Source organism: Thalassophryne amazonica, chromosome 16 (assembly GCF_902500255.1).
Source record: "Thalassophryne amazonica chromosome 16, fThaAma1.1, whole genome shotgun sequence".
NCBI lineage: Eukaryota > Metazoa > Chordata > Actinopteri > Batrachoidiformes > Batrachoididae > Thalassophryne > Thalassophryne amazonica.
In genome coordinates, this window is record NC_047118.1 from 1,242,123 (window position 1) to 1,258,687 (window position 16,565).

Consider the following 16,565-nt stretch of genomic DNA (forward strand, 5'->3'; position numbering starts at 1 on the left):
TTAAACATTAGGTCTCTCTCTTCTAAGTCCCTGTTAGTAAATGATATAATAATTGATCAACATATTTATTTATTCTACCTTACAGAAACCTGGTTACAGCAGGATGAATATGTTAGTTTAAATGAGTCAACACCCCCGAGTCACACTAACTGTCAGAACGCTCGTAGCACGGGCCGAGGCGGAGGATTAGCAGCAATCTTCCATTCCAGCTTATTAATTAATCCAAAACCCAGACAGAGCTTTAATTCATTTGAAAGCTTGACTCTTAGTCTTGTCCATCCAAATTGGAAGTCCCAAAAACCAGTTTTATTTGTTATTATCTATCGTCCACCTGGTCGTTACTGTGAGTTTCTCTGTGAATTTTCAGACCTTTTGTCTGACTTAGTGCTTAGCTCAGATAAGATAATTATAGTGGGTGATTTTAACATCCACACAGATGCTGAGAATGACAGCCTCAACACTGCATTTAATCTATTATTAGACTCTATTGGCTTTGCTCAAAATGTAAATGAGTCCACTCACCACTTTAATCATATCTTAGATCTTGTTCTGACTTATGGTATGGAAATTGAAGACTTAACAGTATTCCCTGAAAACCCCCTTCTGTCTGATCATTTCTTAATAACATACATTTACTCTGATGGACTACCCAGCAGTGGGGAATAAGTTTCATTACACTAGAAGTCTTTCAGAAAGCGCTGTAACTAGGTTTAAGGATATGATTCCTTCTTTATGTTCTCTAATGCCATATACCAACACAGTGCAGAGTAGCTACCTAAACTCTGTAAGTGAGATAGAGTATCTCGTCTATAGTTTTACATCCTCATTGAAGACAACTCTGGATGCTGTAGCTTCTCTGAAAAAGAGAGCTTTAAATCAGAAGTGCCTGACTCTGTGGTATAACTCACAAACTCGCAGCTTAAAGCAGATAACCCGTAAGTTGGAGAGGAAATGGCGTGTCACTAATTTAGAAGATCTTCACTTAGCCTGGAAAAAGAATCTGTTGCTCTATAAAAAAGCCCTCCGTAAAGCTAGGACATCTTACTATTCATCACTAATTGAAGAAAATAAGAACAACCCCAGGTTTCTTTTCAGCACTGTAGCCAGGCTGACAAAGAGTCAGAGCTCTATTGAGCCAAGTATTCCTTTAACTTTAACTAGTAATGACTTCATGACTTTCTTTGCTAATAAAATTTTAACTATTAGAGAAAAAATTACTCATAACCATCCCAAAGACGTATCGTTATCTTTGGCTGCTTTCAGTGATGCCGGTATTTGGTTAGACTCTTTCTCTCCGATTGTTCTGTCTGAGTTATTTTCATTAGTTACTTCATCCAAACCATCAACATGTTTATTAGACCCCATTCCTACCAGGCTGCTCAAGGAAGCCCTACCATTATTTAATGCTTCGATCTTAAATATGATCAATCTATCTTTATTAGTTGGCTATGTACCACAGGCTTTTAAGGTGGCAGTAATTAATCCATTACTTAAAAAGCCATCACTTGACCCAGCTATCTTAGCTAATTATAGGCCAATCTCCAACCTTCCTTTTCTCTCAAAAATTCTTGAAAGGGCAGTTGTAAAACAGCTAACTGATCATCTGCAGAGGAATGGTCTATTTGAAGAGTTTCAGTCAGGTTTTAGAATTCATCATAGTACAGAAACAGCATTAGTGAAGGTTACAAATGATCTTCTTATGGCCTCAGACAGTGGACTCATCTCTGTGCTTGTTCTGTTAGACCTCAGTGCTGCTTTTGATACTGTTGACCATAAAATTTTATTAGAGAGATTAGAGCATGCCATAGGTATTAAAGGCACTGCGCTGTGGTGGTTTGAATCATATTTATCTAATAGATTACAATTTGTTCATGTAAATGGGGAATCTTCTTCACAGACTGTTAATTATGGAGTTCCACAAGGTTCTGTGTTAGGACCAATTTTATTCACTTTATACATGCTTCCCTTAGGCAGTGTTATTAGAATGGATGACTGAAACAAATCAGGATGGATCCAAACCTTCATTCAGTTTATGCCAAATTCAGACCATCTGAATATTACAGCAGAAATCGAGACTCATCACACCAGGCAACATTTTCCCCATCTTCCATTGTGCAGTTTGGCTGTGGTGGACATACCTTAAAAGGAAGACATGAAATTTAACATGCATTTTGCTAGAATGCACATGGGAGACTCAAGCCCAGCGTTGGTCAGTTTTAGTGTTTGAGAATCCTTCTCTGTTCTCCTCCACGATCAACCTGACTAACAGGCAACAGCTGCACTACTTTCTCCAATCACAGCCACAGAAGCCTTTAACTCCTTCAGAGTTGTGTGGGTGTCTTGGTGGCTTCCCTCATTAGTATCCTTACATGCTCGCTCAGTTTTTTGAGAACCATCTTCTCCAGACAGATTTACTGTTTGTATTTATTTTTTTATTTTTTTTTTCCTGAGTAAAGTTCACTCATTATTTCAGTGTGTAATTGTGCAGCTTGTCTCTTGTTCTCTCTGACAGAGAAGGATGTCCTCACTGCAGTCAGAACACGGCGCTGTAGACCCCAACAGTCAGAGTTTCTGGATGGTAAGTTTGTTTTATTTGATATATTTGTGAGAGACTCATACACAAGACTAAATATTGAGCGTTTCTGTTCGGTTTCACTGAAAACAAGGATGTGCTCTCATTTTCAAACAGGTATTACCAACATTATAATGTCTTATTTTATTTTATATTATTTAGTTCTCCTCAGAAGAGGTTGATGTAGCATTCTTTAATTAGGAGGCAGGATTGCCTGGATTGCCTTCATTCATGTTCTGCTGTTTATCTGGGTTGCAGTAGCACTCGACCAAGCAGTTTATCCCACACTTCCCTATCCTCAACCAAGTCCTCTAATGCTTCCTGGGGAATTCTGAAACATTCCCAAGCCACCTAGGACATAGAATCCTTCTAGCTTGTCCTCGGTCTTCCACCCAGGGTGTCCTTCCAGTGGACATGGCTGGTAGATGTCCTAGGAGATGACTAGGGGACATCCTCACCAAATGCTTGAACCACCACAGCTGGCTCCTTTCGATGCAAAGAAGCAGTGATTCTATTCTGAGTCCCTCTAGGATATTTGAGCTTCTCAGCCTGACAGATGTGTTTGGCGATGCCGATATCTTTGCAGGCGAATAGAAGTCCAAGTTTGTAGGCTCCTGGTGCTGCCTGTCTTGCTGTATGGTTATGAGACTTTGAGGTTAACCAGTGGGCGAAGATGATGACTGGAAGTCTTTGGTACGAGATGTCTTTGAAAGATCCTTGGGTACCACTGGAAAGACTTTGTATCAAACAAGCGATTACTAAGAGAGACTAACAGCCCTGTCCCACTGGCATTTAGGAAGATTTGTGTATGAATTGCGCACAGAATTGGTTCATATTCGCTAAACATCCACAATATCCATGATACATGCTTGTATGAGTCGGCCAACATCCGCACATGTCCGCAAGTATCCACAGAGGCACGTTTTTCCAATGCCAGGATTTTTGAGCTGCACAAAATTTTGGTTGTGGATGACATGTGCCTTACCTACTCAATACATAATCTATGCGCTGTATATCCGCTGATATCCACAACTGACGGGCAATTGTGGCTTGGCAGCGGACTGGGACAGTGTGTAAAATGGATATATAGCATGCCTATCATGTCCACATCACAAACTAAAATAAGTTGTGGCGAATGCATACAGATTGGCCACGAATAAAGCGTTTTTATTACGTCTGCTTTGCATCTGATTTGCGGACAATTTGCGAATGCATAACAATCAGAAATTGACATACCTGCCAGTCGGTGCCAGTCCAGCTGTGGAGACGTACAGATGTAGTTATGGATCTGCAAAGATGTAGTGTGATAGTTGCTGCCATCCAACAACATACTAATCAACGTGTCCAAGTCCAGCAATTGCTCCAGAGGCTGTGGTGTTGGTGTGAATAGTGATGCCGACAGGCCCGAGTGCGCTGCTGTTATGACCGCAATGCAGATGCCACACACACACAATGCAACCACAGTTGCTGCCACACATGCACACATGCGTTATACATCCGTGACTGTTCATCATATATTCGCTATACATTATTAATATATCCGTAATTCATACTGAGACATTTGTCATTTTTGGCCAATTTTGTTGCTGACGACAACAAACACCCGTAATTTGTATACTCAATTCATGTGCAATTAATCCTCTCCCCAGTGGGACCAGGCCTTAAGATGAGGAGGATCACTTACATTGTGAAGGAGCATCAGCGATGACATTTTGGCCATGTGGCGTGTTTCACTGTGCATGATCCAGCACACAGGTGTCTGAGTGTTGAGGACCCCAGTAGCTGGAGAAGGTCAAGGGGATGTCCATGTGTCACCTGGCTATGGCAGATGGTTATTTTAGAGATGTGGGAATGGACTGGTTGTCTGCCTGGATGGTTGCTATCAAGGACACAAGGCAGTGCACAAGTGCATGCTCCCAGAATGTAAGTACACCTACACGACGGTGTGGCCTCATTTATGTCGCTTGTGTCTGTAACCTCGTTGTTTTGTTCATAGCTCAAAAGCTCATGAATGGAGGTGAGGACAGGAGCATAAATCAACTGATACATCAAGTGTCTCGCTTTCTGGCTCAGAAGTCACAGATGTTTGTGTTGTTTTTTATTTCAGAAAGATCTTTGTGACATCATGAGCAAGATTGCTAAAAAAAAGATAAAAGGAAACTCTGTCTCACAATATTAAAGAAAGCAATAAAAGGTCAAATTTATCAGGAGACTTAACTTTGATGTGTTTTGCCAATTTTATTTACAGGATGGACTGTGTTGTCAGTGGTTTAAAGTGAGCCTGCGGCCACTTTAACACGGCCTTGCTTCAACGGGCCGCCCCACTTTCATCTCGCCCCTCCTGTAATTTTGGTAGCATGTTTTTGGATTTGTTTCCAGGCCTGTTTCCGTCTGTGTTGTCTGACAGAAATGCTTTTGGCTTTGCTCTGTCATTGTACAGCAAATTTAATCTCTTTTGTATTTGCAAAGTCACCGCCACTTTAAGAGGTTTGCAATTACGCCAGATTGTCTGGAGTACACAAGACTGATATTCACAATGAGGTGCAGCCCTGGGCTCTGTTTACCCTCGTAAGGTCTTACTCACTCTGGATTACATGCTGGCTGTTTTAGTAAAGCTGTGACTTGTGAAACAAAATATTGCACTGTTTTCCGTCACAGTTAACATTCGATTTAGAAATATATCCACCAGGTGGCACTGCAGAACCTCTGGAAAGCTTCTGGCCGCCCATATCTTTATCTGTGTTTAATAGTAAGTCCCTTCAGCTTCTCCCTTGTTGCACTCGCAGTCGCCTCTGCAGATCTGAGGTGGATCTTCCTGATGCAACTCCATGTTACATGGAGAATAGTCTGGTTTGGCCTTGAACTGAGAACCTTCCACTTGGGAAATTTGTGCACTTTTTCACTTGGGCCCTTGGGTCATAGGCCAAATCAGAGTTTTTCCAAGCTTCTGGATCTCATAAGCATGATTTTGAATGTTACCATTAAAAATACTGGGATCGACGCTTATTTATTGTTATTCATTATTCAACACAATTATTCAAACAAACCTCCACATTCATCCTTTTGATACATGTATTTTAGGTATACATATTTAAATAAATGTAAAGTCTTTATTTTGACTGGAGTACCATAAAACCACATTTTTTTTTTGGGGGGGGGGGGGGGGAATTGTGTGTGTAATGAGCTTTTGTTTGATATACTTTATGCTCAAATCCAGACTTTACTGACAAAGATAGAAGCTAATTAATATGGCATAAAATTTGGTGTGTTACAAAATGTGGCACGTTAGGATTTGGGGGTAATCTCGTTCAAGTAGTCTGAACATGGATTGCATCCCAGTATTTTCAGTGCTGACATTCAAATGCATGTTTATTAGATCCAGAGGTTTTGAAAAATGCTGATTTTGTTGAGTTATTGGGGCGGGGATTCTTGGTACCGACCCACTTCTGGCCCATGGCCAACCCCCAAGTGTCTTGCAGACAGAACTGTTTAGTTGTACTCCACCTTATCACGCTTCAGTTATCCACGTAGTGTACAGAACGGCTTTTCCGCGGCGGCTGTCTGTGAGACTGCGTTTTGTGGATTGGACGGACTCAGACGCAGGGATCAGGCCAACTGGTTTTTTGCAGCGCTGTTGTTGGCGTCAAACAGGATTCCTCAGCTGTTTCTGTTTAATTTTCAGACAGCTGAGGAGAGTCAGAGCACAAGTGAGCGAGGAAGGCAAGGACGACACCATGGTTACTGTCGTGGTTACCTTCATGGAATCTTCATTAGCATAAATACACTACGGGTTTTAACGTGTTTACAGGTTTCTTTATCTCACGCTGAACAGCCTGATGTCTGAATGATAAACCCTGCTGAGTAAAGGTGCAAACACGTTCTTTTTAAGCTTTAAAGGACAGTGGAGGGCAGTTAAACATTTCAAACTCTCACCCTTTATGATCCGGTTCGTGTTTCTACAGAGAAATTGTTGCACCTACAGTACCTCCGCGTGGAACATCACAAGAACATGAAGTGATGCTTGTGCAGACATGCACGGCTGTCAGCAATAAGTATAAAAGTAAAGTCAAAATGTCAGCGTAAAGGTATCTGTCTAAAACATGGCAAGCCTTCAGTGGGCCCTGACCCTCAGGGGTGCCACTTCTTTTCCACGGATAATGTAGCATGAAACGGATTAGAGTCCATGATTCCCCCTGGACAGGACGCCAGTCCATCACAGGTTACTTCAAAATCCAACCCCTCGTCCACATCGTGACACCTGGGTAACAGATTAAGTAGGGGATTGCCTGGTGGGGTGAAATACGGTGGGGACATTGTATGCCTCATGTCCACTATGGTAACCATGAAGGCCCAACAAGAACCTTGAACATGAGAGGGCTAATGGAGGTCTGGTGAAACAAGAAGCACTCGGCTGTGGATCAGGTGGAGGAGGTGATGGCTTGTAACCCAGCGACTGTGAAGGTGGCTGAAGACTGAAGAAGGTCCTCAGACTCCAGTCATCTGGGATTTCTCAGCCATAAGACCAGACTAAGGATCTGTCAGAGACTGTGTGTTTATCAGAGTGCAATGACATTCTCACGTTAAACAACCTTATACACAGGCATCTCTGGATCATTCTGGATTACTTCACCTGCTTGTTTACAAATCTTTCCATGGTCTAGCCCCAAAGTACATCTGTGACCTGTTAGTATACAAATAATGAATGTTTATGAATTCAATGTTAGGAACATTTCACTGAATTAAATATTTGTTCCATTGAAAGAATGCAAAAACATTCATTATTTGTTTTATATAACGGCTAAAATAGATCCTTGTCATTTGATATTTTATTAATTAATAAACAACAGAAAAGGGACTTACATTTTGGTGTTCCACTGCTGCTGAAGTCCAAATTATAACGTGTAGTCCAGTGATGCTGTGCACTGATTTGGACTTCTGTAAAAAAAGACTTTGTGTAGTTCCTCAGTCCAGCTTTAGCTTTTCATTTGAACAGCTCTTCATGCATCCAGACGGCTTTCAGCGGCGTGGATTTTGTGTGTGTGTGTTACAAGAATTAGCAGCATCAGTTAGCTCAATCAAATCAGCGTGTCGTTGTCCCCCGAGCACGCACACACATGCAACCGGGTAGGCACTTGTGCGTGCGTGTACTACCAAAAAAAGACTGTGTACATCCTCAGTGCTGCAAAAAAAAAAAAAAAAAAAAATCACATCAGAAATGAGTCCAGCTTTTCATTCCAACTTCCTGTCAACAGCCTCCAGACACCACAGTGGATTTGTTTTGTGTGTGCGTGTGTGCGTGTGTGCGTGCGCGTGTTGTGTGGGTGCACATGCATGTGCGTGCACGAGCACGTGCGCATGCATGTGTGTGTACGATCACGTGTGCACATACATGTGCATATGCATGCGCATGTGTGTGCAGAGTGCAATGGTACCAAACATATAAAGCCAAATTTGCACTCTAAATGGAACCAAACTGCACTCTAAATACAATGCAACACAAATGGGATGAATTAATCCATGTCATGTGACATACAAAGCACCAATCAAATGACAAGGATCCACTCAGCCATTATATTAACCATATGAACCATCTCGGACTCTGGGAACCTCAGGAAGTGGTCTCCTACTGATTCCCAGAGTCAGGACTAAACAGAGAGGTTGCGTTTCAGTTTTATGAAGCTAAAATCTGGAACAAACTTCCAGAAATGGTTAGACAGGCCTCAACTCTGACAATGTTCAAATCCAGGCTGAAAACAGTTTATTTTACCTGCGCATATGACAGCTGAAAGTATTTTATCTGCATTCTTTCCTTTTAATGTCATTTTTTAATGGTTGTTTAGACTCTATGAATGAATGATATCTAACTGTAAATTTTTGTAACTGTAAAGCACTTTGAATTGCCTTGTGTATGAATTGTGCTCTATAAATAAACTTGCCTTGCCTGGATGTAGATATCCCATCCAGGAATTGATGAAGAGACGATCTTACTCACCACCGAGGAATTCCCACGAGGACGACTTCACCAACCAGTACCCACTTACAGCTGGTGGACTGGGAATGTGCATATGAAGAGTCTAATCTGGGACACAGAGAGGCCACGTGACAAGGAATCAAATCCAAGTCGACTTATTGGCAGCTCAGCTGCTAACCCCTGCTGTTTTAAAGGAATTTCAATATTTGGATTCAGATCCTTCTTGTCCGCCAAGTTGTAGTTTCAATCTTCTTCCCGCAGGGAGGATATTCCAGCATTTAAAGTGCAGGACACATCGAGTCAGGATCAGTACCTGTCCTCGTGAGGACATGAGATATTTGAACTCCAGAAAAAAGAGAAAAGAAAAATAAAAGACCAGACTTGTGGGTGTTTTCATCTTGTATTTCTCACTCATTTCTTCAGTTATTTCTCTCTTTTTTGTGCTCTGTGCAGAGGTGCACTCTGAACTGATAACAGTCATTTCAGCAGTAGCTGTCTCGAAAGGACTAAGATTAAAATTAAAGGTATAGTGCCACTGGGTTGTTTTAAGATTTAAGTCATAAAAATAATTTTCTTTGGCACCACTATAATTTTATTCTTTAGCATTTTGTAAGGGATTCATAATGTGATATTGCCAGTATGATCAAAATTCATGCTGTTTGGAAACAATTTAGAATTTCAACCCCACGAGGGGGGAGAAATTCAAGGGATTAGAAGCTATGACCAACATTTGGCAGATTTGGAAGTAATTTATAGGAACGTGAATTACAAGAATGCTCACTTCCTCCTGCAGTACATGATGAAAATGAAAGAAAAGACAAAATTCATTAAGCAACCCCCCCCCCCCCCCCCCCGTCAGATAAATATGTCCTCTTCACTAAAATGAACTGTAGTTTTGCAACATGTTACAAAAACCCCCTACATTATAAAGCTTGGATTTAGGTATAAACTAATTGTTTTTTCAGTTTTGTGAAATTTGAGAGGCCCTATAGCTTTATGATTAAAAGATCTCAACAATCTGTAGTGCAAGGTCTAAAGGGCATCACACAACAGTATGCAGGCCACATCCAAGTCATTTTTGTTATTTTGAACATATTCTGAGTGAAATGTATAAATCATGTTGCATGAAGGAGTTGTATTAGTTACTTCGTGACTCGTGGGTGTGTTTAGACCACAACATAAATTACACCATAGTGTCTTTTCACAAAAGAGCTCAACCTGCTGGAACCCGGCACACTACTTAGAAACAGGGAAGAGAGAGGTGTTCTGGTCACAAAACGGACCTGTACACAAAGTGTCAAAGCATGCAAAGAATGCCCCCCCCAAAAAAACAAAACAAAACAAAAAAAACAAGGGTCAAAACTGGTCCTGCTTCATTCTCGGTGTACATTTGGATTGTGTCAGTTTTTCAATTGTTTGTTCAATTTATTTTCATTTATATAGCGCCAAATCACAACAGAGTTGCCTCAAAGTGCTTCACACAGTTAAGGTCTAACTTTACCAACCCCCAGAGCAACAGTGGTAAGAAAAACTCCCTCTGAGGAAGAAACCTCAAGCAGACCAGACTCAAAGGGGTGACCCTCTGGGCCATGATACAAACATAAATTACAGAACAATTCACAGAACAAATATACAGGAAATGCTGTTGGTGCACAGGACAGGAGGGTCTCCATCACAAATACAACACCCATCTCTGGATGGAGCTGCACCTTAAACAGAGAGAAAAAACAGAATCAGGCATCTGAAAGACAAGAAATACAGTATAATTTGTCAGCATTAAACAACAAGAAAAACAGAGAAATACTAAGGTGATCGCCGACCACTAGCCCTAAACTTCACTAAAAGACCCCGAATTTTGGTAAAGTTGAGGCCGCAGCACGCCCCAATTACTAATAACATGAATTAAAAAGAGTAAAAAGCGTAAAACAAATCTGTACCAGTATGCTAGCTGTATGAAAGGGAAAATAAGTGCGTCTTAAGCCTGGACTTGAAAGTCTCCACAGAATCTGACTGTTTTATTGATGCAGGGAGATCATTCCACAGAACAGGGGCACGATAAGAGAAAGCTCTGTGACCCGCAGACTTCTTATTCACCCTAGGGACACAAAGTAGTCCTGCACCCTGAGAACGTAAAGCTTGGGCCACCATTCGGAAGATTCAGACGGCTTTCGGTGGCTTTTCAGTCGTGTGACTATCTGAGAAATTGTGGAAGAGGTGCGCAAGTCACAGCATGTCCTGTGAGGCTTCAATGCAGTTACGCTTTTGCTCCATCAGCAGCTTCGTGCTGAAGCCATCGGCATGAAGTTCGCTGCAACTCTTTTCATGGCCAAATCTCTGTCACAGTGGAATGTACCGAAAAAGTGCTGATGGCCACCTCTTCTGCAATTTTCAGATAGTCACACGACGGTCCCACATCACCACAGTGTTCACTTTGGAAATGATCTGGTCATTTGAGCATGTTGATGGCCGACCAGAGCGTGGCTCGCTCTCCACCGTGCGGCCGTCTTTAAACCGGTTGTACTGCTCTTAATCTGTGTGATGCCCAGAGGATCATCACCGAAAGCTGTCTGAAATATCCGAATGGTTTCCACCTGGCTGTCGCCCAGTTTCTGGCAAAATTTGATGCGGTGCTGCTCCAGTTGTTCCATCTTTTTCCTTGGAATGAAAAAACGTTGATCGCACGACACACACCTCACACAAAGGCTGCTTACTTGGCCCAGCTATCTTAGCTAATTATAGGCCAATCTCCAACCTTCCTTTTCTCTCAAAGATTCTTGAGAGGGTAGTTGTAAAACAGCTAACTGATCACCTGCAGAGGAATGGTCTATTTGAAGAGTTTCAGTCAGGTTTTAGAATTCATCATAGTACAGAAACAGCATTAGTGAAGGTTACAAATGATCTTCTTATGGCTTCGGACAGTGGACTTATCTCTGTGCTTGTTTTGTTGGACCTCAGTGCTGCTTTTGATACTGTTGACCATAAAATTTTATTACAGAGATTAGAGCATGTCATAGGTATTAAAGGCATTGCGCTGCGGTGGTTTGAATCATATTTGTCTAATAGATTACAGTTTGTTCATGTAAATGGGGAATCTTCTTCACAGACTAAAGTTAATTATGGAGTTCCACAAGGTTCTGTGCTAGGACCAATTTTATTCACTTTATACATGCTTCCCTTGGGCAGTATTATTAGACGGTATTGCTTAAATTTTCATTGTTACGCAGATGATACCCAGCTTTATCTATCCATGAAGCCAGAGGATACGCACCAATTAGCTAAACTGCAGGATTGTCTTACAGACATAAAGACATGGATGACCTCTAATTTCCTGCTTTTAAACTCAGATAAAACTGAAGTTATTGTACTTGGCCCCACAAATCTTAGAAGCATGGTGTCTAACCAGATCGTTACTCTGGATGGCATTACCCTGATCTCTAGTAATACTGTGAGAAATCTTGGAGTTATTTTTGATCAGGATATATCATTCAAAGCGCATATTAAACAAATATGTAGGACTGCCTTTTTGCATTTACGCAATATCTCTAAAATCAGAAAGGTCTTGTCTCAGAGTGATGCTGAAAAACTAATTCATGCATTTGTTTCCTCTAGGCTGGACTATTGTAATTCATTATTATCAGGTTGTCCTAAAAGTTCCCTAAAAAGCCTTCAGTTGGTTCAGAATGCTGCAGCTAGAGTACTGACGGGGACTAGCAGGAGAGAGCATATCTCACCCGTGTTGGCCTCCCTTCATTGGCTTCCTGTTAATGCTAGAATAGAATTTAAAATTCTTCTTCTTACTTATAAGGTTTTGAATAATCAGGTCCCATCTTATCTTAGGGACCTCATAGTACCATATTACCCCATTAGAGCGCTTCGCTCTCAGACTGCGGGCTTACTTGTAGTTCCTAGGGTTTGTAAGAGTAGAATGGGAGGCAGAGCCTTCAGCTTTCAGGCTCCTCTCCTGTGGAACCAGCTCCCAATTCAGATCAGGGAGACAGATACCCTCTCTACTTTTAAGATTAGGCTTAAAACTTTCCTTTTCGCTAAGGCTTATAGTTAGGGCTGGATCGGGTGACCCTGGACCATCCCTTGGTTATGTTGCTTTAGACGTAGACTGTGTTTCATAATTATTGTATGGCCTTGCCTTGCAATGTGGAGCGCCTTGGGGCAACTGTTTGTTGTGATTTGGCGCTATACAAGAAAAAAGTTGAATGATTGATTACCAGGAAATGATGCAATTGACAGGCATGAAAAAATTCACACATGCGCATGAAGGTTCAAGGTTGGCTCATGCGAGCACGTGATTCAAATCCATCAGGTTTTTGAAGAAAATAAAAAGGTTGGATACGTTTCTAACAGACCTCATATAAAGGGAGAAAAGCAGGGGGCCTAAGACGGACCCCTGTGGAAACCCAAATTTCATGTCACTGAGGTTAGAAGTAGTGTTACTGTACAAAACACAGTGAGAACAACTGGTCAAGTATGACGTCAGCCATGCAAGGGCATGCCCAGTAATCCCAAAATGATTTTCCAGCCTATCAAGTAGAATATGATGATCCACTGTATCAAATGCAGCACTGAGATCTAACAGCAACAGAACCGTAGTGGTGTCTGAATCCATTGTAAGCAGAAGATCATTCACCACTTTAGTGAGAGCCGTCTCTGTGGAATGATATTTTCTAAATGCAGACTGCAGTGGCTCAAAGAAATTATTCTCAGTAAGATAGTCTACGAGCTGCCGTGACAACACTTTTTCCAGAATTTTAGAGAAAAATGATAGATTTGATATCGGCCGATAGTTTGTCAATACACTAGGGTCAAGATTAGGTTTCTTAAGTAATGGTTTAATCACTGCAGATTTAAAACATTTAGGAACAGATCCAGAAGTTAAAGAAAGATTAATAATTTCCAGCACAGTCGACCCAAGAGTGGACCACAGGTCCTTAAACAGTTTTGTTGGTATAGGATCAAATAAACAGGTTGTGCTTTTTGTAGATGTTACAAGTTTTGTCAGCATGTCTAGTGAGATACTATCAAATTCTGTAAATCTAGGTAATACCTCAGTAGTGGCGCCCACATCAATAGCAGGGTGTAGTGGCTGGATTAAGGCATGCTGGGATATGTTTAACCTGATGTCTTCTATTTTCTTCCCAAAGTAATCCAGGAAATCTTGTGCTGTAAAAGGAGAGCGAACTACAGGTGGTTGTCCATGAATAAGTGTTGCCACTGTGTCGAACAAGAACTTTGAGTTATGCTTGTTTTTGTTGATCAAATCAGAGTAGTAAGTCCGCTTTGTAGCCAGTAATGCATGATTATAGTCTAAGATAGCATCAGGCCACACAAGGTGGAATACTTCTAATTTTGAACGACACCATTTCTGTTCTTGCTTTATGCTTGAGGTCACGCAGATAATCATTGAACCAAGGTGACTGTGATTTGGGGGAGCGCGGTTTTAACACAGGTGGTGCAATCATGTCGAGTGTAGTTTTGAGCTCTGAGTTTAAACTATCCACAAGTCTGTCTACTGACTGGGTATTTGTCAAATGTGAAGCTAAGACATCAGGCAGTCTAGCTTCAAGATGAGGAGTTGATGCATCGCCGTAAAGATATATAAGGTTGTTGTTCCAATAAACATGGCAGCGAAACTGTAAACTTAATAAGTGAGTGATCAGAGACCACTGATGTAAGAGGCATGATGTCAATATTCATGACAGCAATACCACGTGCGAGAACCAGATCCAGGGTATTTCCACTAATGTGCTGATGCTGATGGGCTCGCTAGCCGGCCCAACACTAACCTCATCTGGAGTGCCCATAACATCTAACTCCACTGAGCTAAGAAGCTGCTCTAACTTACGGACACGGCTGTCTAAGAGAGCCACCCTATCTTCCAACATCATGCAGGATTTACAGAGGGTGTAAAGTAGGTAAAGTAGTGTAATTTGTACACTAAGAAATTGAAGAGTATAACCAAGCAAGCCGAAGCTAACCAATAATGGATAAGCTAACCACTCCTAAGGCTCACACAGGATTCACACAAATGTAAATAAATGAATTCAATTCACAGCAGTTACACTGAAAAAGTAGCAGACTTGTAGGAACAGTTAAAAAAAATGAAATGGAAATGTCAGGATTGCATTTGGTGTAAAACCAGATCAAAATCCACATGTGGACCTGCACCAGAAGCCAAAATAAATTACTTTTAAACACCATCACCCAGAGGCCAGCCTCCTTCTTGGGAGGAAGAAGATCAATTGTAAAAATATAAAATATGGTATAAACCGTCCCTGTGTCTGCACATCAGCTGGTCACCTGTGTAAGTTATGTCTGAATATTGTGCAAAATAAATAGAAAGTTCTTCATGTGTTTGTGTCTCCTGGAAGCCTGGGAACTATCAGCACACTGTGAAGCGAACAGAAGACACCTTCCACGCCTGTAGTGACATTGTGGCGTGTTTCCGGGAGAGAGCACGTGTGGAGCGGCAGTACGCCCAGCAACTCCGTGATTGGAGCAACAAGTGGAAGCCAGTGGTGGAGTCCAGTAAGTAGGAGCCACCCCATTCACCATCTAATGTAGACAATTTGAGATATAATACTTTCAGGATTCTCTGTCCTGCTTCACATTAATAACACAACTGGAACAATGGTTGTGTTTCCAGTTGGACATCATTAACTTGCTGTACTGACTAAATGATCTGGTGCCATCCCAAGCTAGACCTTCTATCGATACTTTAATTCAGGTTTTACTTCCCAGGTAACACACAACATAAATGCAACGTTGCTGGATGGTTGCTGACAACGTTGTAGCAATGTTGTGGGGGGTCTACAAATTCACATTGCTACAACGTCATTGCTCGTCTGTGCAACATTCCTGCAACGTCAAATTGTTAGCTGGGTTTCCCCATATGCAGATACTCTATAGCATGTGTCTCCCCGTGTTTGTGAGCTTAAAATGTTACCTTTGGTGGAGTGCAGCACCACGCACACAACGTGCTCTGTGTTCAAGAGGCAGAAAATCTACAGACGAGATCAGTCACATTTGGTCATAATTTTTAATATTTCCCTGTGCTGGTAACAGCGTAGGTTTAAAACAGCAAAAATATAGATGCTTGGGTGAGTTAGTCCATCCCAGCCATGTGGACAATAACTCAGAAAACAATGAATACTATCATGTTGACACTTACCAGGTTAAAATGCACATAATGAGGAAGAATTGATAGATTGGTGGTCTGTATCCCATCGTATGTCTGCCACCTGCTGGATGGAACAAAAACATTGCAGCTGACATTTCCTAGTGATATAAGTTGTTCTCCAAAGTAACTGCTTGTACCCAAGAATCCTACAAAGAGAACTAGTACCAAAGACATCCAGTCATCCCCTTAGGTCACATACTAGTGCCAAAGTCTCACAATCATAGAGTAAGACAGGTCAACTCACCAAACTCCTTTGTCAAGTGACTGCATGACTCCATGAGCTCTTTCCAGGTGTCACACTGATCCAAGGAACAAGTACTCAGAGACATGAAGGACGAAATACATCTGTAGTTATGTTATGACATATAGGAATTCCATTTTGCTCAAAATGTACTACGTGTTGTGAATTTTTCCTAAGACCATCATTGTAACCCCTGAAAACACACTGGCTGCTTCTCAGCTCACAAGATAAACTGCAAACCTCCATTTTTTGGCACTACATCACTGCATCTTGTAGGTAAAATGAAGTAGTTTAATAGCTGGAAGGTGTACTCTCTGCTGGAGTAGTACTAGCAAACTATTATTCCAGTACCACTAGCCAGTGTTGGAGGGCATCAGAATTATGGCCTTTATATTCATCAGATTCTTGTGATGTCATAAGGCAAGAATGTCACAGAAAGAAAGAAAAAGAAAGACGGTGACAATGTCAAAGAAACTGAAGAAAAAGGTAAAAGGAAACATTTAAAAGTAAAATTCCTGTCACTACCAAACTGTGCTCAGGTCTTCCTTGATCGAGGAACCATCTCTCTATAATATCGTCCTAAGATACA

At 41.4% G+C, this 16,565-nt stretch overlaps 1 protein-coding gene across 2 annotated transcripts in view; it reads left to right on the forward strand.

Moving 5' to 3' along the window:
* Positions 1–16,565, forward strand: part of si:ch211-51c14.1 (protein kinase C and casein kinase substrate in neurons protein 2) — a 35,691-nt gene that overhangs the window by 8,058 nt on the left and 11,068 nt on the right. For both annotated transcript variants that reach the window (XM_034190258.1, XM_034190257.1), the window contains exons 2-3: positions 2,513–2,578; positions 14,927–15,083. In XM_034190258.1, coding sequence (XP_034046149.1) covers positions 2,519–2,578; positions 14,927–15,083 — 217 coding nt within the window. In that variant the 5' untranslated portion in view covers positions 2,513–2,518. The remainder of the gene's footprint in view (positions 1–2,512; positions 2,579–14,926; positions 15,084–16,565) is intronic.